Source organism: Natrix helvetica (genome assembly GCF_964273705.1).
Source record: "Natrix helvetica genome assembly, chromosome: 5".
In the NCBI taxonomy this organism is placed as follows: Eukaryota; Metazoa; Chordata; class Lepidosauria; order Squamata; family Natricidae; genus Natrix; species Natrix helvetica.
The window spans coordinates 19,474,964-19,499,124 of record NC_138551.1 but is presented as its reverse complement, the minus strand read 5'-3'; the positions used below and the strand labels follow the sequence as shown (position 1 = coordinate 19,499,124).

At 41.6% G+C, this 24,161-nt stretch overlaps 2 protein-coding genes across 11 annotated transcripts in view; one reads left to right on the top strand and one right to left on the bottom strand.

The window, feature by feature from the left end:
• PHC3 (polyhomeotic homolog 3) overlaps positions 1-8,074 on the bottom strand; it is a 395,745-nt gene extending 387,671 nt beyond the window's left edge. For 7 of the 10 annotated variants that reach the window (XR_014175581.1, XR_014175582.1, XR_014175583.1 and 4 more), the window contains exons 1-3: positions 7,949-8,036; positions 4,860-5,009; positions 1,154-1,312 (exon numbers count right to left, since the gene is read on the bottom strand). Coding sequence is in view for 7 of the 10 variants with exons in the window: in XM_081955580.1 (XP_081811706.1) it covers positions 1,154-1,312; positions 4,860-4,988 (288 nt within the window). In the remaining 3 variants the exon portion in view is untranslated. Of the gene's footprint in view, positions 1-1,153; positions 1,313-4,859; positions 5,010-7,948 lie in introns of all 10 variants that reach the window. The other 3 variants (XM_081955583.1, XM_081955577.1, XM_081955578.1) reach the window with 3 other exon arrangements.
• A 3,753-nt stretch (positions 8,075-11,827) lies between these two features.
• Positions 11,828-24,161, top strand: part of PRKCI (protein kinase C iota) — a 45,544-nt gene continuing 33,210 nt past the window's right edge. The window contains exon 1 of the mRNA XM_081955585.1: positions 11,828-12,145. Within this exon, the coding sequence (XP_081811711.1) occupies positions 11,991-12,145 (155 nt within the window). The 5' untranslated portion in view covers positions 11,828-11,990. The remainder of the gene's footprint in view (positions 12,146-24,161) is intronic.

The following is a 24,161-nucleotide window of genomic DNA, read 5'->3' as shown; positions in this document are numbered from 1 at the left end:
AGAGAAAGTAGGTAGGTAGATAAGAGGGATAAAGAGAGAGAAATACAGTAGGTAGATAGGGAGAGAGTGAGAGAGTGTAGGTAGGTAGGTAGAGGGATAGAGAGAGAGAAATAGAAAGAGAGAGAGAGAAATACAGAAGGTAGATAGGGAGAGAGAGAGTGTGTGTAGGTAGGTAGGTAGAGGGATAGAGAGAGAGAAATAGAAAAAGAGAGAGAGAAATACAGTAGATAGGTAGGGAGAGAGAGAGAGTAGGTAGGTAGATAAGAGGGATAGAGAGAGAGAAATACAGTAGGTTGGTAGGGAGAGAGAGAGTAGGTAGGTAAGTAGATGTTTCCAGGTGTATTTATCCATGTGCTGGAGAAGGAAAACACTGACAAACCTTAAGGCTTTGTTTCTGCTGGCACAGCACTTGACCAATGTAATTCTCATCAGTTAAAGAGTTTCCCAAAAGGGAAAAAAAAAGTTTTTGCACTCTGCAAACCTCCGAAAAAGGGCACGTTTTTTGCGAAAATGCCCCCTTTTTAAAAATAAAAGGCATGAATAGCATTGGGGGGGCTTGCAGAGTGCTCCGGGGTGGTGGTCTAAAACTAGCAAAAAACGGCCCGTTTTTTGTCAAAAAAATTGCATGCATACCCTTATGGAGGCTTATAGAGTGCTGCTGGGGGGGTGGGGGGAACGGCCCATTTTTTGCTCATTTCTACCCTCCCCAGTCCCCAGGAGCTCTCTGAAAGCCTTCATAAGGGTATGCAGGGCCATTTTGGTGAAGGGGCGGGGCTTGAGGTGGTAAAAAATCCTTTATTCGATGTATAAGACGCACCCAGATTTTCAGCCTCTTTTTTGAGGAAAAAAGGTGCGTCTTATACTCTGAAAAATACGGTAATAATATTTTGTTACTATTTATTATACATATATTATATCATATATAATATATATTAATAGTAATAATAGTACTTGAAACATCGTATATTTTAAGAAGGTACTCGGTTGAGACCTAGGAAGCTGGCAGCAACCCGTATCAACCATTAGCACCAGTCAATGGTATTTGTGATGCATTTTTGAATGTTCAGTTTCATGTTTCATGAATAAAGTATCATAATAGTAATAATAATGGTCAACTTCGTGATCTTTATTTTCTAATCTACCCCAGTCTTACCTGTGGAACGTTGGCCAAGCTCTGGAACGGGGTACTGCTCAAATGTTGCTGTTGTAAAGCTGCAGTTTGTAACATTAGATGCTGCTGCTGCGCTGCATACATCTGCTGAAGGTATTGTGCAGCTGAGCTGGGGGGGCGATGCAAGGCCTGCTGAATGACCTGTGGGGTTTTTTTTTTGAAAAGATTTTTTTTTTATTTTTGGTTAAAGAGACAAACACAACACACACACACAAATATCATCTTTCATTACATATTGTAGAAGTGTGACGATTGGTTACAAATAACTTTCCTGCATCTCTTCCACAGTCATGACTTATAGTTCATATCACATTGTATATTTTAAATCAAAAATCTTGATATATCTTACTATCAACATCCCACAATGCTCATTTGACTATAATTGTTTTAACGTCCTTTTGCATGAAATAATCCAAAATTGAAAACACAACCACATGATGACATTTCATTAATTATTTCTAATATCATCCAATAACATTACATCTTTATAACATGTTCGAAGTAAGAATTAATTATGATTGATAACAAAATTTCTAATCCTCTTTTCCAAGTCTCTGTTTACTATTTGTATCCCAATTCCTTTTATTGAGCCAGTACATATACATACATACATACATACATACATACATACATACATACATACATACATAGTTAACTATATCCCTTGTCATTTCATTGTTAGTATTATAATTCTTATTTATTAATAGAAATTCATACCTGTGGGGTTTTGAGTAGCGGTAACCATGGCAAGAACAAGAGATGGAGAAAGATCAGTCCTGTCATAACAGCCATTTAAGCATTAGTATAGCCTGCACTTCTAAGAAACTGCATCACTGCCTTTGTAACCAGGAACTTTTTAGATCCCCTGAGCAACCCACATAATTCATCTGGCCACTCAGTTCACTGCTAGTTCTATGATCACAGGCCTCCATGTCCAGCATCAGAATATATGGAAGACATGTGAGAGGTGGGATCCATGGAAGGGGAGTTGGGGTGATAAATGACAGTGAAATGGCAATTTCTCACAGGAAGAAGGAAGCACATTCCAGAAAGGGAAGGGAGACAAGAGGCAGCATAGTCTAGATAGGAAAGAGAGGAAGAGAATAGAATAGAACAGCCACTCTCTAGAATCTCTCCGGATGTATCTGTTAGGCTGGGAGCGGTAATTAGTCTGACAAAATTCTATCCGCTACAGTAGGTTTAAACAATTAAAGAACTGAATTGTCCAACTGTTGTGTTAGGGCTCAGCCTGACAAGATATCAGTCCAAGGCAAGTGGGGTGTCATTGTGTGCTCACCATGCCACAAGGCCAAATACATGTTGTCTTAGTCTGGACTACCCTATCAGATGCCAATGCTTAAAGTTAACCAACTACACTGACTGTGTTCGCTGCACAAACCAGGAAGAGGGCTGAAAAAATATCTACAGACCCTTCATATCCTTGTCACGAACTGTTTCAACTTCTCCCTCTCAGGACACTGCTATTGGGCATTGCATGTCAAAACAAGTAAGACACAAAGACAGTCTCCCCACCCCCCTGGTGCCATCACTCTGCTGAACACCTAATTTCCACAGCTCCAATTCAGGGCCAAGGATATTTACCCATGTAGTAGGCTGTTGCAATTTCCTTCTCATCTTTCTCACCTTTTCATTTCTCATCTTTCCTACTATCTGTTCCTATTGGTGTTTTATGATTTATCGCTAGTTGTTTGTCTCTTATGATTAATGATTGCAACGATGATTGACAATCTATGACCCATTACTTTGTTGTTTGTATGTACACTGAGATGTTATGCACCAGAGAAAAATTTCTTGTGTGTCCAAACACACTTGGCCAATAAGAATATTATTCTATTCTATATCTGTTTTAGGTAAAGGTAAAGGTTCTTCTTGCACATATATGCAAGTCGTTCCCGACTCTAGGGGGTGATACTCATCTCCGTTTCAAAGCCGAAGAGCCAGCGCTGTCCAAAGACGACTCCGTGGCCATGTGGCCAGCATGACTAAATGCCAAAGGTGCATGGAACGCTGTTACTTTCCCACCAAAGGTGGTCCCTATTTTTCTACTTGTATTTTTACATGCTTTCAAACTGCTAGGTTGGCAGAAGCTGGGACAAGTAACGGGAGCTCACTCCATTACGCGGCATTAGGGATTTGAACCATCAAACTGCCGACCTTTCTGATCGACAAGCTCAACGTCTTAGCCACTGAGCCACCGCGTCCCAAGTGTTTTACTTACATCCAAACATGCTCCTTCCAGGACCATCGATGGAATGCCAAAGTCAATCTCTCTTTGGAAGGCTCTATGTCCTTCCCCTGTGGCCTGACTTATCATTGGCCAAGTAGAATCCCCCAAATCTGTGCAGGGTTACCACAACACAACGGTGGCTTGCCTGATGTTTCTAGGACTGTGTTTTTCAAACTTGGCAACTTTAAGAAGTGAGGGTTTCAACTCCTAGAATTCCCCAGGCAGCAAGTCTGAAAAACAGACAGGTCTAGGGGTTGGGGAATGTCAAATGATTGGGAAGCGAGGATTGGTGGGAATTCCTGCTAAATAGGAATTTAACCCACCCCCAGGCTTTCAAGGAGCTTCAGCATCTGAAATGGCAAAAAAATTGCCATTTGAGATTTTGGGCAGTTCAGTTCACATAAAATATTAGCTCCACTGCTCAACAAGGGCCAAATTCTTGGTGCCAGTGCCCTCAGCTGAACTTTCATAAAAATGGTTTCTCTCAAATAATTGAAACTGCCTATTTTAAATAGCCCCCCCCCCCCTCTCCTCATGACTAAGTCATGGGAGTTGCCATTCCAAGAATTTTTAGCCTCAGGCTATCCTGGCTAAGAATTCAAGATCTAACCCACCTGGAAGATATCGGGTTGCAAAGGCTGTTTTACTAACATTCCACACAATACCACAGTTCTGTAACGATCAAGCATTTACTTGCCAAATGGAAATGAACTGTATTAAATAACTTTCAAAATCTTTAATTCTATATGAACCAAATAAACTACCAGTAGCAAAATTAGGATCAAAGATAAATCAGTGTTTAGAATGACCCTGGAAGGAACCAAGAATCAAGAAGAGAAGCACTGAGATAGAAGAAGAACATTAAAAAAGAGAAAGAAAGAATGTGATAGAAAAGGATGAAAGGGTACATACAGGCAGGATGAGGTTTTTAAAAGCTAGGCTAATTATTCTTTATTTTCCCTATAAATAGAGGCATCGACAGAGTCAAAAAAGTGAAGGCAATGGCCACAACCATCTAATAGAAACCCTACCCTATTTTGCATGTGTATTCAAAGTCACTATCTTTTTTTTTAATTACCGTAACTCACTTCTCTCTATAGTTGCCCCTGCTGCTAATTTCAGAAATGATGCTGACTCCAACAAAGGATAGCAGAGAACTTCATTTGGTCTATGCTTTTAAGTAAATGAATTAACAGTTCCTAGATTGCTATGGATCACAACACAAATATTCTTAATACTGCCCATTTCCCAAAACAATTTGCAAGCATTTAATCTATCCAGAACTCTACACTGGTTGCAAAGGAAAACAAGAGAAACAGTCAGGAGGAAGGTCTGGTCAAGAGTTATTATTGAAATCATAGAAGCTGCATTTAATCAAAATCTTTTTAGCAATGATTTTCAATTGCAATACATATTAACAGTGTTTCCTTGGTTAAATACCTGCACAGCATGTCGATCTGAGCCACTGTAGACCGATATCTGGGGTGGTTGTGTACGGGAGGGGGAAGATGTAGTAGCGATGGTTGTTGTGCCTGTAGAAGAAGTTGTTGTGCTTGATTCATTCTCCATAGTTGTGGAATGCTTTTGCCTCTGAACAAAGTATTTAAAAAAAAACATCATCAAATGAATACCATTTTCTTCTACCTCCTAAAGGAAACACACGTGTTGTTAGGATTCTACATAGAAGCAAGACCAAATTCCACAACATTCAATAACGCAAGTCCAAATCTCATGCCTGAAGTTTCATACTAGAGAACCAGAATAACAGTTTATTTCAAAATACAGTTGCAGGTATCATTTAAAAAATAAAGAGTGACTATTTTAGGAGTGAAACGGTGACGTTTCTTTTCTTTTAAATAGATGTACATGTTGTAGATGCTCTGCTGTTGCCAAGCATACTATTTATGCTTTTGTCTTCTATTAAGGTGCCCCTGAAAATTTTGCACAGCTGATGCAGAGGGCTGCCAGATATATCAGTACAATTTAAATAGCAAGTACATTTTGCTTTGGGAACAAACCATACTCAAAGACTGGACAGGTAGTGCTTTATTTTCGAGGGAACGAAAACAAGTGGTCCAAATTTAGCAAATTAATTAAAATGTACGTTTGAGATGTAATTTGAACTCAGACCTCCAAGTTTAATAGCACAAAATATGCAAATGCACTCAGAATTAAATCCCGCTGTGTTTAATATTGCTTACTTTCAAAGAAGTTTGCATGGGATTACTATATAAGACTAACAATCGTATCTGCATCACGCTGACCTATACATCATCAATGTTTAGCTGATCCATTTCTCCTGTGTGTTGTACTATGCAAAATGAACATGTAACTAGCTACCTGAAACAGGAATGCTATAAATCACATATACTTTCAGATAACCCTTATGAAATTTAAAAAAACTGTTCTTTCATAACATTTTAGAGAAAATGCAACAAGCATTGCAGATGGGCACATGCTTGTGAATTGTAAAAATTAGCAGCTGTTGTTAAAACAATTGAGATACCTGTTGTTATCATTATCATTTTTTAACTGCCACCTAGTCATTTTTATATAGTCATATTTAGCATTTGGATATTTTGAAGGGTTCAGAAACACTTCACCTATCCTTACTGAAACCCTTTGAGTAAAAAGTATATCACCCACATTATAGACGGGAAATGAAGTTGTAATTTTTAAAGAATCTGTATTAGGTTGCAAGCCTATACAAGACTAGCATCATCCAGCCATCCAGATGATAATGCAAGACTCCAAATTCTACCAGCCTAGCCATATCAAATGATCAGGCATGGCAGGAAATTAAGTCCAATAGCAGAAGCATTGCAGGTTATCTGCTGTTAGCAGATCATATCTGTTCTGCAAAACTCTCTCTCCCCTCATTTAGTGGCCATGCAAAATTTTGCAATCCAGAAATACAGTAGTGGGCTTCTCTATCAGCATTCTTTATACTGGTAATGTCTCAACTTTGGCAGCTTGAAGATATGCGGACTTCAGCTCTAAAACTGAAGGCTGCTGACCCCTATCATCTCAAAAACTTGTGACATCGTCATCTTGGCTGGCTAGGGAATTCTGGGAACTGAAGTTCCACACATCTTCAAGGTGCCAGGATCAAGAAACACTGGACTTTACTTTACGTGGGAGCAAATATTATTAAAATCACTGAGGAGGAGTAGGTATGTCGAGTTCATGAAATATAGCATAATCTAGCATTGTGGCATCTTAAAAGATGTGTGTTATTCAGATAGTGAGAATCAGCAGCCTACAAATTTAACAAACAGTAACAGCAATAGGTATTAATTAATTAATACCAAATTAATACTAATTTTAAATTAATACTAAATGTTAAAAGTAATAGGTATTAATTAATTAATTAATTAATAAATAATAGTAAAATGGGGCACAGTGGCTAAGACATTGAGCTTGTTGATCAGAAAGGTTGGCAGTTTGAATCCCTAGCGCCATGTAATGGAGTGAGCTCCCGTTTCTTGTCCCAACTTCTGCCAACCTAGCAGTTCGAAAACATGTAAAAATGTAAGTAGAAAAATAGGTGGGAAGGCAACAGTGCTCCATGCGCCTTCGGCATTTAGTCATGCTGGCCACATGACCACAGAGACAGCGCTGGCTCTTCCGTTTTGAAATGGAGATGAGCACCGCCCCCTAGAGTTGGAAACAACTAGCACATATGTGCAAGGGGAACCTTTACCTTTACCTTAACAATAATAACAATGGTATTTCGGATGCCACAAGATTCTTTGCCGTTCACGTTACACCAATAGTAATTTAAACCTAATGGGATTGTAGAAAAACCAGCAAGTGCACAATTTCACTCCAAGACCAGCACAGCAAATGTAAATTTTAACAGCTGCTACTTTAACATCAGTGGGATCTAGAGAAGGAGCCCGACACGAATTTCGAATTTTAACCAACACTTCATTCTGATTCCAGGGAAAGGAATAAAATCCATCCATCAAGCAAGTCAGGTGAAAGGGTTGCACCTAGGTGTGCGCAGGATTTCCTCTTTCTCTTCCAGGACATCCTGCTTTGCTTAGCTAAAAGCATTGCCCATGGGGGCTGTTCAAACACGGGGCAACCTTCATTGCTGGCCCCCAATATTAGACTTTGCACAGCACGGAGGGGTTGTCAGCGCCTTTTAAGAAAGGAGATTGAGCCCCACAAGGGGTGAGGGGAGTGGGGAATACGCGGCTCTCTCTCTCTACGTGGGTGCTTTACGGTTCACCCTTCACGCAAGGCTGAGCCAACGCAACCTTCTCCAGACCGGCACCTGGGTAACAACTCCCGAGCCCGCAGAAGCAGGGAGTGCGCGCGCACCTCCGGAGGGCGCCGGGTTGGGGAAAGAGGCGAGAGAAGCCCGGGGCCCAGCAGGCTTTTCCTCTGCCCGGTTCCCGCCATCCCCGCGACCCCGCACGCGTCGTGTGATCGCTTTGCGCCAGCCCACTCTCCCCGCCGGCCAGGAGCCCCTCCCGCGTCGGCAGGGCCGCTCGCTCCCCGCGCGCGAAAGAGAAACGCACCCGCTTCGGCGTTACGAACCCTTCACTCCGCTTTCGCCATGTTCTCGCCTCCCTCACAGGGAGGCAGCGCGCACGCGCCTCGCGGCCGGGAGGTTGCGCTCGACACGTCTGAGGGGAGGAATCGCGTGTGAATGGGCCGTTCCCGTGTCCTGGTCCCGAATTCTTCCCGATTTCTGGGAGGGGGTTGTTTTTGCAGCCCGCTTAGGCTCGTCCTTCTTCCAGATGACGGCAAAACTGGATGGAGATTGTCCACCCACCCCGACTCTCTTGGGGGTCCTGGGAAGCTTGAATGAGGGAAAATTCCCCGCGTGTGTTTGTCCCATCTTGGTCCTCTGCCGCAAGATTGGGGGGGGGGAGGCTTCCAAAGGCACGAGTCAGCTGGATTCGGACGTTTCAAGAAGCCACGAATAAACCGCGGTTGTCTGGGGTCTTAAAGATAAGCCATATAAACAATGGCTTTTCAAAAAACGGGGAAAAAGCTTTCATAAAGGTTTGCAACAAGAGACAGGGAACCGCAGACCAGCCAACTCTGCTTTAGGTTTGGGTATGACACACTTCCAGCCTGAGTGATTCCTTTGTGTGAATGGAGACGGGGGGGGGGGGTGATTCAATAAAAATCCTGGTGGCCATAACAAGGGATTTTATTTTATTTTGTCACTCGCGTACAAGATAACAGGAATAAGAATAAACATGAATAAGAACACAGGAAATGAGGACAAATAAATGGGGACGGTAGGACGGGGACAGTAGGCACGCTGGTGCGCCCATGCACGCCACTACTGACCTCTTAGGAATGGGGTGAGATCAACAGTAGATAGTTTAAGGTTAAAATTATGAGGGTTTGAGGCTGTAACAATGGAGTCAGGTAGTGCATTCCAGGCATTGACCACTCTTGCTGAAGTCGTATTTTTGCAATCGAGTTTGGAGTGGTTTACCTTGAGTTTGTATCTATTGTGTATGTATCTCTTCCTCTCCGTCTCCCTCCCCCCCCCGCCGTGTGTGTATGTATTGTGCATATATTATATAGGATATAAAAATATCCTGCATAGGGCTTTTCTTGTAGCCGGAGAACAAGGTGTTAGGTAAAAAAAGGACAACGGGGTTAATGAAAAACAGTTTAATTACTTATGGGTTTTGTTTTTCCTGTTCAGATGTCTGCACAAGTCCTTGCAGGTTTTGGGTAATATTTTTCAGAAGCGATTTGCCATTTCTTTCTTTCTGGGGCTGAGAGAAAGTGACTGGCCCATGGTCACTAGTGTGGCTTTGTGCCTAAAATAGGACTAGGGGGGGGGTGGTTCCTGGATTTTACTCTGATGACTTAAGCACTGTACCAAGCTGGCTCTTAAGTGCTCTTTAAAGCACACTACAGTTTTTGTTCAGATTTACATTGTACATGATTTCTATTTAGATTAATTGAGTTCACACATCTTAAAAGTTTTTGAGATTGGAAAACAATGGACTTGAAATGTTCCTGTTCCTAGTCCAGCTGTTATGTAGAATTTTAGGGATTAAGTTTAGGAAAGCGTGTTTTGCTTGGAACCAAAGCAATTTCCTTTGATGTGCAAAAACTAAGCTCAACAATCATACAATAGGACAATATTCTAAAGTCCTTGATCAAACCTAAGAAAGAAACAAGCTGTGTGGGAAAGGATGAAATGTTACATATTTTACAAAAGATAAAGGGGTTCCTGCAACTCACAGCTATCTCTAGACATATACATTTGTCACTTGAGGAATTGTATCTAAGGATAAAATTTTCTCACATTTAATAAAAACAAAGCTTTTATTGCCCACCAATGGTTTGGTTTTTATAGCTGTCCACTTTTTTAAGACAGTAGTTTCAGTATCAATGGGGAAAGAGAGGGCAGCCTAATGGGTGATCATGTATTTGATCCTCTCTCCAGTATTAACATATGTTTAAAAAAAACCAATGAGAAAGGTAATCTGTCAGTGCAGGTCAGGATATCACAAATATGATGATGATACACAGCTTGGTATATGCACTCTAATCTGCGTCATGAAAATTTAATTATTTCTTTAAAATAAAATTATGTCAAGTCGATGTCAAGTTTTAGGGATCACACAGATAAGACTTTTCTCTAGGATGATGTGTCCGCATGCTGGCTTTTTATGTCTTGAAATGGTGCATTCATTTGTTATAATGCAGTTCATCTTGCTGCTGATCATCCTCTTTTTTTTCTTCAACTTTACCCATCATTATGTACTTCTCAAGAGATCTGGATCTTCCCAAAATCTGATTGTTTTGAGTCTGACCAATTGTTCCTCAAATAATAAGTCTGGATTCATTTGTTTTAGCAAACTATTCCTGTCTATGGCAGTCTCAGGAATGTTCTCCAACATCAATGTTCAAAAGCATCAGTCCTTTTTGTCTGTCTCTTCAAAGTCCAACTTTTGCATTCACAGAGTATTACAAGCAATACTATTGTCTACGCTATTCTAATCATTTTAGATACAGCTACATCACAGCATTTGAATATTTTTTCAAGACTTTCATTACTGGGCTCAAACAACTAGTAAAGCAAACGGTTTTTCCAACTATATTACTCTGCTTCAATATATATCATAATTTGCTCATATCATATTGTAATTTAAAGCTAATAAGACTGGTGTATACAATGTGCTGAGATAATGGCCGAGTTTCCACAATACATGGAACTAAACAATCTAATCCCATTTCAGTCTAGTAGTCTAGCATATTCAACAATCTTTAGTGCAGGAGGCTGCCAGAAGGATTTCTCCCCATGATGTTAAAAGCCAATGTGCTACCTACCATTCTTTCTCTCCTTCCCCCCACCACTAATGAACAAAACATGGAAGCAAGAATGGAAGAATAACGTGGATTTCAACATCTGGATCTCTAAACGAGTCTAAATTCCATCAATTCCATGACTAAACGGAAAATGAAAAAATCCAAGAATGAAATCCATGTTCTCACGCAGAAGCAGCAATTGTTTTTCAATAAATCACGCTCCCACATTTTAAAGATCATGCCCCTTCTACAGTTCCACCCATACTGTAGCATTACTTTTCTGCAAAAAAATATTAAAGGAGTTTTCAAATTATGGAAGTACAGAAATGTGAGTACTTGTAAATGCAAGCCAGAAAACGATGCCCATTTTAACAACCTCTGCAGTGCACTGATCCATCGTTTGAAGACTTCTACGCATCCTGCGATTTGTAGTATTCCCACTTTAGAAATACCAGTTTGTGTCCCAATAACATACACGAAAGTTTTACACACCAATCGCTTGTAATGAACTGGCGGCCCCCGGGCCGGATGCGTCGCGCGCAGACCACGCCCACCCCGGCTCCGCAAAGGTAAAAAAACCCCATCGCGATACGTCATGTGACGCGATCGAGTTTGACATCGGTGTTCTACCGTCTTTTGCTTTCAGCAATGCTAGCCTGAGTATAGTACTATGCCAAAGTCGCCTCTCTATGATCTCTTCGTCAGGTGCGCAGACAGAAAAAAGGGGGGGGGACTGCAAAAAAGGCTGACAAGCCATTCAGCCTATTTCCTAGAGAGAAAGAATTTGGCATGCTTCGGACTCAAGAAAAACAACGTATCCTCCGTGCGGCCTCCCGGCTCCACAGGATCTTAAAGCCACCCCTCTTCCCCCGGTTCTTTGCTTCACCACCACCCCTACGCCCCAGCGAAAGTGGTTCACTCCTCAGCCCGCACTCGGCCCCTCCCCCTGCTCATCCCTTCCGCTCCGCGACTTTGGCGCGTTCGCCGAAGGGACGTACTACCTGTCCGCGCGCGCACGCTCGCCTCCAGCGCGCGACCTCGGAGGAGGGTGTGGTGGCAGGGAGGGGGAGGGGGAGAAAAAAGAGGGGAAGGCGGAGCGGTCTGAGCCGGCCATCCGTTACAGCGGCAGCTGTCGCTTTGGGGAGGGAGGGGGCGTGGGACGCACTCACGTACAGACCCCCCCCTCTGCAGGTCCGGGGTGGGGCCGCCAGGGAGGCAGGCGGGCGGGCCGGCGGGGCCGGGCGAAGCGCGGCGAGGCACGGCAGAGGGGCGATGCCGACTCAGCGCGAGAGCGGCAGCAACAGCAGCGGCGGCGGCACTAGCATGTCGCACCCGGGCCTGGGAGGCAGCGGCGGCGGGATCGGTAGCCTCGGTGGCCCCGGAGGGGACAGCGCCCATCAGGTCCGCGTCAAGGCTTATTATAAAGGGTGAGTGGCCAGCCCGGGTCAAGGGGAGAAGGACGGGTGGACGGCGTGGGGCGCCGCCGCAGCAGCCGCTTCAAGCCAAGACAAAAGGAAGAAGATCAGGTTCCCCCTGGTGGGGATCCTCTGCCCCCAAAAGAGCCCCGGGAAAGGGGAGAATAATAGCTCTTCCAGCCCGGCTCTCCCCGCCTCCCCCCGACAGCGGCGGGGCTCGGAGCGACTAAGCTGCCTTCCTGGCCGCGGCGATCGATAAGCTAAGCCCCAGGGCGAGCTCGGTTTGCATGCCGCGCTGAGCCAGCCATCCACTGCGATTTCCCGACCACAACCATGTAGTGTATGTATATGTGTGTGTGTGTGTATGTATGCACACACACACATAAATGCATATGTTGAGAGAGAGAAGTCGACACCGTGTTTGTATATATAGAGGCCATGTATTTATATATATAAATGTATATATTTAGAGAGAGAGACTGGCCTACACCATGTATGTAATATATCTGTATCTATATCTATGTATCTATCTATGTATCTATCTATGTATCTATCTATCTATCATCTATCTATCATCTATCTATCTATCTATCTATCATCTATCTATCATCTATCTATCATCTATCTATCATCTATCTATCATCTATCTACATTTATATATTGAGAGAGAGAGAGCGCAGTTTGTGCACCCACTCATTACGGGAGGCTGGTTCTTTGGGGAGAGATTGGGTTAAGGGTCAAATTGCTGGGCAGTCTTCTCTTCCTATGCCTGGCCTTAGAAACTGGCTGTAGTTGGATCCAGGTTAATAGGCTACCTTTGAACTCTTATTCTCCTTCAAAGGAAGCACCCTGATACAATTGCAAAATAAGAAGAAGGGACAATTGCATGGGCTGACTGACATGAGATACCATGCTGGTGGTAGCCCTCCACAGGGGTGGTTGGGGAATGGTTGATTACTCTCAACCATTAAACCCATGCTGGTTCAGAATGGCTTAACTAACTCACCTAGGACAGCCAGTTTGGTACAGTACCAGGCTAAAAACTGGGAGACAAGAATTCTAGTTTTGACAAAGGCTGCTGGGTGACCTTGGGCCAGTCCTCCTTAGCCCAAGGAGGAAGAATGCAGTGGCAAACCCATCTCTAAAAAAGCCTTGCCAGGAAAACTGGAGGAACTCAATCAAGAAGTTGCCAAGAGGCTGATTTGAAGGCACAAAAACGAAACCCCTCACCTACAGAGATGCCAAATGTAAATTGGCCTTTCCAGTGGATGGCAAGCAAGGGTTAACAGGGATGTTTATGAAATGAATAGGGCAGGGGTGTCCAAACTTGGGAACTTTAAGACTTGTGGACTTCAACTCCCAGAATTCCCCAGCCGGCCATGAAGTCCACAAGTCTTAAAGTTCCCAAGTTTGGACACCCCTGGAATAGGGAGTTACAGGCTTAGATGGTTGCATTTTCATACATTCCTTAACAGCAGTAAGAGCATGGCATCCTCACTCAATGGGGCCTTGTGGCTGTAGGTACTCGGGATTTCATTGTCAAGGGAAGAATGCTGTGGGGCTTTGAGAATGGGTGGGGATGGGAATTTTTAATATTCTTCACCTAGAAGCAAGTAAAAGATGTTGTGGAATGGCAGCTTTAATAAAAAATAAAGGAGTGCTCCTGGTGCAAAGCAAAGGGAGAAAAATGTGTGTGGGATGCCAGTTGTCCAAGGAATGCTTGTGTTACTAGGGAAGGGGGCAGGGAGGGAATTCAGGAAGCGAAAGCATCTCAAGGTCAGAACCTCAGGAATGAGGCATAGTGAAAGTTAAGGAATATGTACTCAGTGAGAACTTCATGAATGATCGGTAAAGCTGAGGTTTGAGCTCACTCTTGAAATAACACAAGAAGCGTAGCAATATGGTCTAAAGTATGCCAAGCCTGAATTACCACTTTATGCATTTTGTGGTTCTTTGTTTATGTTTCATGCCAGTTGCAGACAATTATTTAGAGTCACGGGGTGTGATAAAGTATTTATTGCATGGAATTGAAACTTGTTTAATGTGTGACACGCACACACACACACACACACACACACACACAAAGAGGGAGAGAGCTTTGGATTTAGAAACCATCAAAATTAAGTCAAATAACTAGAAGAAGACTGGCTGATTCTTCAGATATGTATTTTAAAGAAATCCTCAGCTTCATGTTCTCCAGATAGCTTGGACTACAGCTGTCTGGAGAGCATGAAGCTGAGGATTTCTCTAAAAATACAGTTTCCATAATAGTCAAGTAGGTTTGGTAACTGAAAGGTGATAAGAATTCATAGGCTAGCGCTAGCACATGACGCAGGATCAAGTTGGGGAAACTACAGTGCTAATAACAGTCTATTGAAAATGAGTTGTGAGAAATCAGTTCTGCAATTGTGGTGCCGGTCACAGAATCATATTGGACATAAAGACCTCTACTTTTTGTTTTATTTTCACCCTTGAACTGATTTATTGTTTTTAGCAAGTGTTGGGCAACTTAGTTGGGGAATTAAGAATTCCTTATAGATTCTTGGTTTGAGGAACTGATGATATTTAAAGAAATATTATTTGCAGTTTGAACTTACTCTTAAATTATTAATCCTCCTTCGTGAAGCATTAGCAACTAGGGACAGAATAGAGTTCAACATAATATTGCCGTTTCTTTTAGATCACATTTAAATAGCATCTTGCAATCTCTGAATCCTTTCTTTTCCTTTTCTTTGTTATCAATAGCGGTAGATCTTCAAACCTGGCTATTCTCTTATACCAGGGGTGTCCAAACTTGGGAACTTTAAGACTTGTGGACTTCAACTCCCAGAATTCCCCAGCCAGCCATGTTTATGGCTGGGGAATTCTGGGAGTTGAAGTCCACAAGTCTTAAAGTTCCCAAGTTTGGACACCCCTGTCTTATACCGATGCTCATCAGTATCGGTATAAGAGAATAGCCTTGTTTGAAGATATAATGTTCATTTAATGACCTCTCGAAGTTACAACAGTACTGAAAAAAGTGACTTCTGACCATTTTTCACATCTATGACCATTGCAGCATTTCAACAGTCACATGACAAAAATTAGACACCTAGCAACTGCCTCATATTTATGATGTTTGCAGTGTCCTGGGGTCATGTGTTTCCCTTTTGAGACCACCTGACAAGTAAAGTCAATGGGGAAGCCATTTTCATGTAACAGCCTTGTTGCTAACTTAACAACTGCAATGATTCACTTAACAGCATGGCAAGAAAGGTCATAAAGTGGAGCAAAACTCAGCAATTGTTTCGCTTAACAACACATTTGGGGCTCAATTGTAGTCGTACGTCAAGGACTACCTATATAAGTTCATGCAAATTCATGTTTTATTTAATGGTATACAACTTTTATTACTTTTATGAATAACTCAAGGTAGTCAGCATATTCAACGTAACTTTCTCCTCCTATTTTCCCCACATCACCGACCCTGTGAGTTGAGTTGGGCTGAGACTCAATGATTTGGCTCAAGGTTGTAACTTATAGATCTTGTTGAAGAAATTCCATGCTGTTTTCTCTGAACTCTAGATGTAAACATTTCTGCTTGCAAATAATTTGAATGGGAAATTACCAAAGGAAAACCAGGGCTTCATCTAGACTAGAAAGTAAAAAAAAAAATCTTGAAAAACCATTCCATATTCTTGCTAGGGAAAACTGCATGGATATGTCCATAAAACCACCAGGAGTCTAACTTGTTTGAAGTGATTGTACCTGGTAATTTTCCGGGATTTATTTAAAGACTGTCTTTTATGTTTTCCAGTTTCAAATTAAATGTATCGCTTGATCATAAATCAAGCAAGTAAATCTGCTATTAAAGCAGAATTTCTAAAAAGCAGCATTCTTTCTTAGTTTTCATCATAGTGCTTGTGTGAATTACACCAGGTACAGACTCGAAAAAAATATTTCTTTTTCTCTTTCTATTAGGTATAATATTTTTTCATTGTGATGCTTTTGATTTAGTAATCAATAAAGGTAAGTCTTATTATGGCAATTGAATCCCAAATGTCCATTGCTAAGCAATGCGGTTGTTAAATGAGTCACACCTGGTTTTACAACCTTTTTGCCATGGTTGTTGAGCGAGTCACTCTAGTTGTTTAGTGGATCACAAAGTCACTAAGCAAATCCAGATTTCCTTATTGACTTTGCTTATTGGAAGCTAGTTGAGAAGGTCACAAATGGCATTTACTTAACCCCCGGGACATTTCAACCATCATAAACACATGCTGGTTGTTAAAGCACCTGGATTTTGGTCACGTGACCCTGGGATGCTGCAACATGTAAATGCAAGGACCACTTGTAAGACATTGTTTTCAGTGCTGTAACTACAAGTGGTCACTAAATGAATGATTGTAAGTCGAGAACCTTAATATGTTAAACACCCTAAAGGTGAAAGCTTAGAAATAATGTTGTCAATATGGAATTGTGGGAGGTGGTGTGTGTGTGTCTGATAGTATATTTGAAATCTGAAGAAGAATGTGTGTTGTCGGTGTGTGTGTGATGACGACATAACACTCAAAATCAGCTTTCATGATCTATTTTGAAAAAAAAACAAAAAGAGTGTTTTCTTGTGAACAGTTACTAACATTTGGTCAGTGTTATATTCAGTGACTCTTCCCTCCAGTGTCAGGTTTTATCATACTGCTGGTAGAATTACAGGGTAAGAGAGAAATACCTATGTAAACCTTACATTCCTGGTCTTACTAAACAGGCATTTCCCCAAGATTTTTTTTTCATTTTGAATACTTACATTTCCTCTCTTCCCAATGCATTCCAGTATCTGTTCTGTGAATCCAAATTATAATAATACTATCATACATTCACTAATGTATATTGCAAAATACAAAATACCGTAGAACCAAGTGTAACACCAAATTGGAGAAAAAGTGAACAGCTTAACAGTTATTCTGTTGGAATCCACTATTTTTGTAGGGGAGAAAAAGGATGCATTCATTGTTCATCTTTTCTATTTTGTCTTAATATTTAGATGACATTTGGAAGCATAAACATTTTCAATAATGCATCTCAAGAAGAACAGAGGCATGGGATTGTAAAGGACTTCGGAGATCTTCCAGTGCACGGGTGTCAAACTTGGGGTGTCATGTTGCTGCACGCGACATATTTCAACATTTTTTTTCATGGAGCTGGGGTGGGCGTGGCCTGTACGTGATGCACGTGGCCCATGCGCCACCAGTTTGACACCCCTGTTCTAGTGCAACTCCCTGGCCAGGGCAGGAATTGTCAGACCATCCAAGACAAATGGTTGACTATCTTTATTTGAAGATGATCCTCTGATGGTAATGATTCTCAAAGTCAGGAGATTCCTCCTTATTTCAAGGTTTTCCTTGCGTAAAGGCTAGTGATTCTTGTTCTGTCCTTGGATACCACAGATAATAAATCCATAGCCTCTATGATGGCCCTTCCAGTTTGGGAAGACTGTTGTATGTCTTCCTTCAGCTTTCACGGGCTGAAAATGCCCAGGTTTTTTTTTAAAAAACTTTTCATAAGACTTTCCTTTAAAGCCCTCACTTTCTTTGTTGCTTTTCTCTGTACACCTTCCAGGTCTTCAGTTTCCTCCTTGTAATTGCAATATTCCAGATGCAATCTGACCAGCACAATCTAAACTAGAGCTATCACTTCCTCTGATCTCAATATTGCATGTCTGTTGATTCAATCCAAGATTGCATTGGTTCTTTTGGCAGCTGCAATGCAGTGCTGGCTTATGCTTAATTTGTGGTCTGCCAGGAAACCAAGAGCCTTTTCAGTAATATACTGCCAAACCACCTATATTATACCTGTGCGTCTGATTTTTCCTGCATAAAGTGCTGAACCTTTTTTTTCTCACTATTGAATGGCATTTTGTTGGATCGGGTCCAATGTTTAAGTCTTACCAAGATCCTTTTGAATCTTGAGCCAGTCTTCTGAGGTCTTAAGTAGTCTATCCCAACTTTGTATCACATGCAAATTTGATGAACATCCTTCTATTCCCTTGTCTAAGTCATTTATACAAGTATGCAAAAGAATATTATAGGCAGTCTTCACTTAACAACTTCCCCTAGGGTTTGCAACTGTTGTTGCTAAGATATAAGGTTGTTAAGTGAAACATCACATGATCATACCTACCTTATGAAGTCAGTTCTCTGCAGTGGTTATCAGGTGATTTTCTGGCAGTTATTAAACCCAAAATGTGAACCAACTTGCAAATTGTTGGCTTTCCCGTTGACTTTGCTTGTTGGGAGCCAGCTGTGAAGATGATAAATGGTGATCACATGACTGCAGGGTGCTGTGATTGTTGGAAATGCGTGCCAGTTGCAAAATGCTTGAACTGTGGTCATATGACGGGGATGCTGTGATGGCTGTAAGTTCAAGCACTGGTCATAAATTTGCTTCTTCAACATTGTTGTAACTTTGAGTGGTCACTGAACAAAGTAGTTAACTACCTGTATAACACGAACTCTTATAATCACTGATTCATATAATCAGATTTGATTATATCAGAAGGAGGGCATATAGATAAGCAGTCTTGTAATTGAAGGATAGAAACGTGCCTTCAAAATTTAAATGTTCCTTCCTTTGGAATTGCCTTGTTTACCTTGGGTATAGGTTCTCAGAAGAAGTTGTCTCCGTAGTATCACTAGGCTTAAAGAACCATCTGTTTGCTATTGTGCTCAGCCTTCCCACTTGTATACTGTATATTATTCTTTGAGTTGACATCAACGATGGTTCCGCTTCACCTTAGAGATAAATAAAAATATTGTGTGAAACAGTCATAAATGTTCTTGTAGCCATTTGTTGCAGACATCTAAAAACCAAAACCTTAGGTGCAAACGAAATAATTAGAATTTGTTATCATAAATGATATTTCCCCTGGTACAAAAAATATCCTCTTTGTACAGATTCAGGCATCCAGTGCTATATTTGTACAAGAGTAAACTCTGACATGTTGAAAACCCTGTTTTCAATATTTATTCTGTTCTCTTGATTGACTAAATGAGAGAGTAACCTCCAGTAGAACTTGAAAGGAAAAACTCTCAATCTACTTTGATCATTAAAAAACTTCTTGCATCCTGTAGATGTTTTCAAAGAAATAACTTCCATCAAATATATCAGGATGTCCAGGTAAGGCTGGAGCATAGTTAGAAAATACATATTAATCTAACAGAGCTCTTGCACATTCTTGCTTCTGAACATAACTCCAGTTTGGTGATAACCAAAGTAAATATAGAATGTTCTATTATTCTTTAATGTTCTTTAGGAACTAATGTTCAAGATAAAATATTGTGTGAAAAAATCTCAGTGAATTCCTTTTGCTGATAGCTAGTTTCTAGTGCTCATAAAAAGATGGGACTCCTAACTTTATTGAAGGAAGTGACATAGGCACAAAACTATTATTAACTAAGCCTTTGAATTGTCTTTCCCAGGTATTGATACTTGCCTGCTTGCCTTCTCTTAACTGATGAAAAGAGATAATAATAATAATAATAATAATAATAATAATAATATATTTATTTCTTAGCCGCACCCTCTCCCGAAGGACTCGGGGCGGCGTACAATGAAACATACGAAATAAATATGTGGACAAAACAAACATATAACAAAGACATATACTGAGACATACACAAGGAGGAGGTCGGCTAAAAATAAAAACAATTAAAATACAGTATTAAAACCCCTAGAAATTAAATATAATTAAAATACCCAGTTAAAAACCCGTCAGGAGCGATATGGTTAGATCAAAGTTGAGCCAGGCCAGCTGCTTGGAATAGGTGGGTCTTAAGCTTAATACGGAAGGAGCGGAGGTCAGAGGTAATCCTAATATCCGGAGGGAGGTCATTCCACAGGGCTGGGCCCGCCACAGAGAAGGCTCTACTCCTAGGCGCCGCCCCACGACATTGTCTAGTGGACGGCACCTGGAGGAGGCCCTCTCTGTGTGAGCGAATTGGTCGCAGGGATGTATGGGGCAGAATACGATCCCGCAAGTAACTAGGTCCTAAGCCATGGAGCGCTTTAAAGATAGTTATCAAAACCTTGAAACGCACCCGATAGACCACAGGAAGCCAGTGCAGCTCGCGCAGGAACGGTGTCACATGGGAGTACCTAGTACTCCCCATAATTACCCGCGCGGCTGCGTTCTGGACCAACTGTAGCCTCCGGGTGCATTTCAAGGGAAGCCCCATGTAGAGAGCGTTACAGTAGTCCAAGCGAGACGTCACCAGCGCATGAGTGACTGTGCGTAAGGCGTCCCGGTCCAGTAGGGGGCGCAATTGGCGCACCAGGCGAACCTGGTGGAACGCCCCCCTTGCCACGGCTGTCACATGGTCATCCATGGACAGCCGGGCATCCAGGAGGACGCCCAAATTGCGCGCCCGCTCCACGGGGGCAAGATGAATGCCCCCAATGGCCAATGATGGAATTAATTGGCTGAACCGGGGGGCTGGTACCCACAGCCACTCCGTCTTGGAGGGGTTGAGCTTGAGTCGGTTGTCATCCATCCAGATCCGTACGGCTTCCACACACCGGGACATCACTTCGATGGCCTCGTTGGGGTGGTTCGGGGTGGAAAAGTACAGCTGAAAAAGCATTTTGTCTCTTGTTTTTAGCTATTGATGTTAAACATAGTTCAAATCAGGTATGTCCAATCCGTGGCCTGCAGGCCATATCTGGCCCTGGATAGCTAGTAGTGCAGCTCCAGAAGAACATTGAAAAATACTAAAAAAATTAAAAGGATATTTGCTATTTATGCAACCGAAGAGAATTCCTCTTCACTCAGTGTGACCCAAGCAAACCAAAAGGTTGGATACCCATGGTTTAGATACTGTTTAATATCTAAATTAACCTTCCTTTCTAATATAATTTGCATTTTGGCATAGATCTAAAATTTCATATGTATGAAGATCTGTTTAAGCCATGCCAGCTGTTGTGTGTGTTTCATTTAAGAAAAGTACTGGAGCAGTGGTTATAATGCAGTACTGCAGGCTCTGTCCACATTGCCAGGAGTTCAATTCTTTTGATCCTGACCTCTCAAGATTGATTCAATCTTCTTTCCTTCCGAGGTTGGTAAAATGAGGACCCAGACTATTGGGAGCAATATGCTGACTCTGTAAACCTCTTAGAAAGGGCTGTAAAGCCCCGTGAAGTGGTATATAAGTCTAAATGCTATTACTATTTAAATGTCTGGTGAACTTTATACATTTCAGGGTGATTGTTAAAAACACTGATTGAACAATAATGTTCAGTAATGTAGAGAAGTGGTTTTGTTCTCTCTGATGCTCTGTTACCTTTTATGTTAATGTTAAAAGTTAATGTGTCTGCAGCTGAGTATTACATCTGGAGTTTAAATGAGTCAGAGGGAGTTGTTTCATGGTCTGGCATAAACAGGTTAGCTAACTGGAATTATAGTTAGTCACAGTTAAGGTGTCATGCCTGTAAAAGGTTGAGGAATACCTTTCTTTACTCTCTCTCTGTCTGATTTATTTTTAAGAGGAAAAACCAAAGGAGACTAACATTTAATCGCAGAACAGTATTTCTGGGATTATGTTTTAAACATGGGCAGTAGTTGATGAAGAAAAAGAAGAATATTAAAGTTGATTAAGATTAATGACATTTGAAAAACAATGTGGGTTTTTTTTTCTATCTAGAAAATATTATTGAACATTGTGCTTCTGAAGATCTTTTGAGGGATTAATTTTCTTATTTATAATAGGTTATTCTCTTTAACTTGAACAAGGAATTTGAAGTTTCTTTCATGAAGGAAATGTTTTTAGCATGTTCAGATTTGACTGTAGGCCTGTAAGTTGTTTGTATAACCATGAACGGCCTTTCTTCGTCTAACTCCTTTTTCCTTGCTTGTTTTTGTTGGCAAGAATAAGCTTTTCTGTGACTAAATTCCAATATATGACTACAAAAGTGCAGAAACAATGGTGTAGTTTAGGGACATATATCAAGCTTTTTTTATATATATTAGGAAATGAATGAAGAGTCACCGAGATACTGTTGAGGGAAAGAAGGAATTTAATTCACCAATATGTCTATACAGAAAAGTGGAAGGAGTCTTCCAGGTGCAATTAAATGTATTGCTGTTGAGAAGACAAAGTACAGGTAGTCCTTGACTTATAACAGTTCATCTAGTGACCCATCAAAGTTAAAATGCCAGTGAAAAAAGTGACTTATGACCACTCCTCACGCTTACAACCATTGCAGCATTCCCATGGTCACGTGATTAAAATTTGGATGCTTGGCAACTGACCCATATTTACAACGATTACGATGACCCATATTTATGACAATTGCGATGTGTGTGTGTGTGTGTGTCATGTGATCCCATTTTGCAACCCCCTTTTGACAAGCAAAGTCAATGGGGAAGCCTGGTTCACTTAGCAACCGTGTTCCTAACTGAACTACTGCAGTGATTCACTTAATAACTGTGGCAAGGAAGGTTGTAAAATGGGGCAAAATTCACTTTAAAATGTTTTGCTTAGCAACAGGAATATTGGGCTCAACTGTGGTCATAAGTTGAGGACTATTTGTAATGTGATGCAAAACTCCCGGTGTTTTTATTGCATTGTCTGTCGGCTAAGAATTATGAAGAATGTGGATAGCTAGACCATAAATATGTTGGTTTTATCCTACTTTTATTGATGAAACTTCACCGTAAATGCCGTAGAACCATATTTATCTTCTCATAAGTTTGATCCTTTTATTACACAGGGCTTTTCAGTAATGGTGGTGATTCACGCTTAAAAGAGTCCTAGCCAGAAGAATTCATTGAGGAGTGGCCTGTTTTAGAAATATTTCTAAACTCTTCTTATGCCCTTGTTTAATTTAACAAAAAAACCAAAACCTCTTCATAGCGTAATCACAATGGGGATCACACTCTCATCACTTTTATTTTTATTGGATTACTGCAGTGCATTTTGTATGGGGATGCCTTTGAAACCCCCCTGGAGGCAACAGTTATTGCAAAAGGCAGTGTGACCCTGTTAGTGGCCGATGGTAACCAACCAAGAGCCATAATTTGCCCCTCAGTCCCTGTTCTGGTTATTTGTTGGGTTCACTCAGCAAAGCAGAGTGCCGTTTTGGGTCTCAATCCCTTACGGCTCTTAGGTCCTTGCACAACCCACCTTTTAGCCTATCCAATAAATTCTTCCTAGAAAGAGTTTTTGGTCATGCCCACTTTCATAAAGGGAGAGGAACGAAGAATTGTTTTTGGGTTGCTTTTCTCTCCTTGCCCTTTAGCTGTGATGGTGAGCCTATGGCATGTGTGCCAGAGGTTGCATACAGAGCCCTCTCTGTGGGCACGTCAGCCGTCGCCCCAGCCCAGCTCCACTGCGCATGCACACACACCTCCCACTGGCCAGCTGGTTTTGGGGTCTCTGCCATGCATGCGCGGGGGCAGAGGGCATGCAGGGGAGGGGCACACACATGCATGAGGGGGTGGAGCACATGTGCGGGGGCATGCTTGCATTGCATTTTGGGGCCTCACATAGCATCCCCGCGCCCTGTTTTGGCTTCCAGGTTGGTGCAGAAGGCCTTCCAGGCCCAAAATGGGATGCGGGGTACGTGTGTGTGTGTGTGTGCGCGCGCACACACACATTGCATTATTGGTGTGGGCGCACGTGGGCGCTGTCGCATGCATGCGCTTTTGGCACACAACAACAAAAAGGTTAGCCATCACTGGCCTATAGAATTAAGGCTGGCTTTATTTTGTCCCAAAGGTGCTTTTTCAGAGGCAACTCGACTTCCTTGTTTTTTCCTTGAAGAAGTTTCATTTCTCATCCAAGAAGCTTCTTCAGCTTTGACAGGATAGTGGAGAACGGAAGGATTTATATTCCTTGCAGACAGCAAAGAAAAAAGAAAGAAAGATAGATTTCACTGTTCTGCATGCTTTTGATGATTTGTTTTCTAAACTACCACAAGTCTGCTTTGATTTGGAGATATATAAATGGAATGGATAAATAAATCTTGTATACACTTTGTTTCTAGAGAAAGTAAAGGC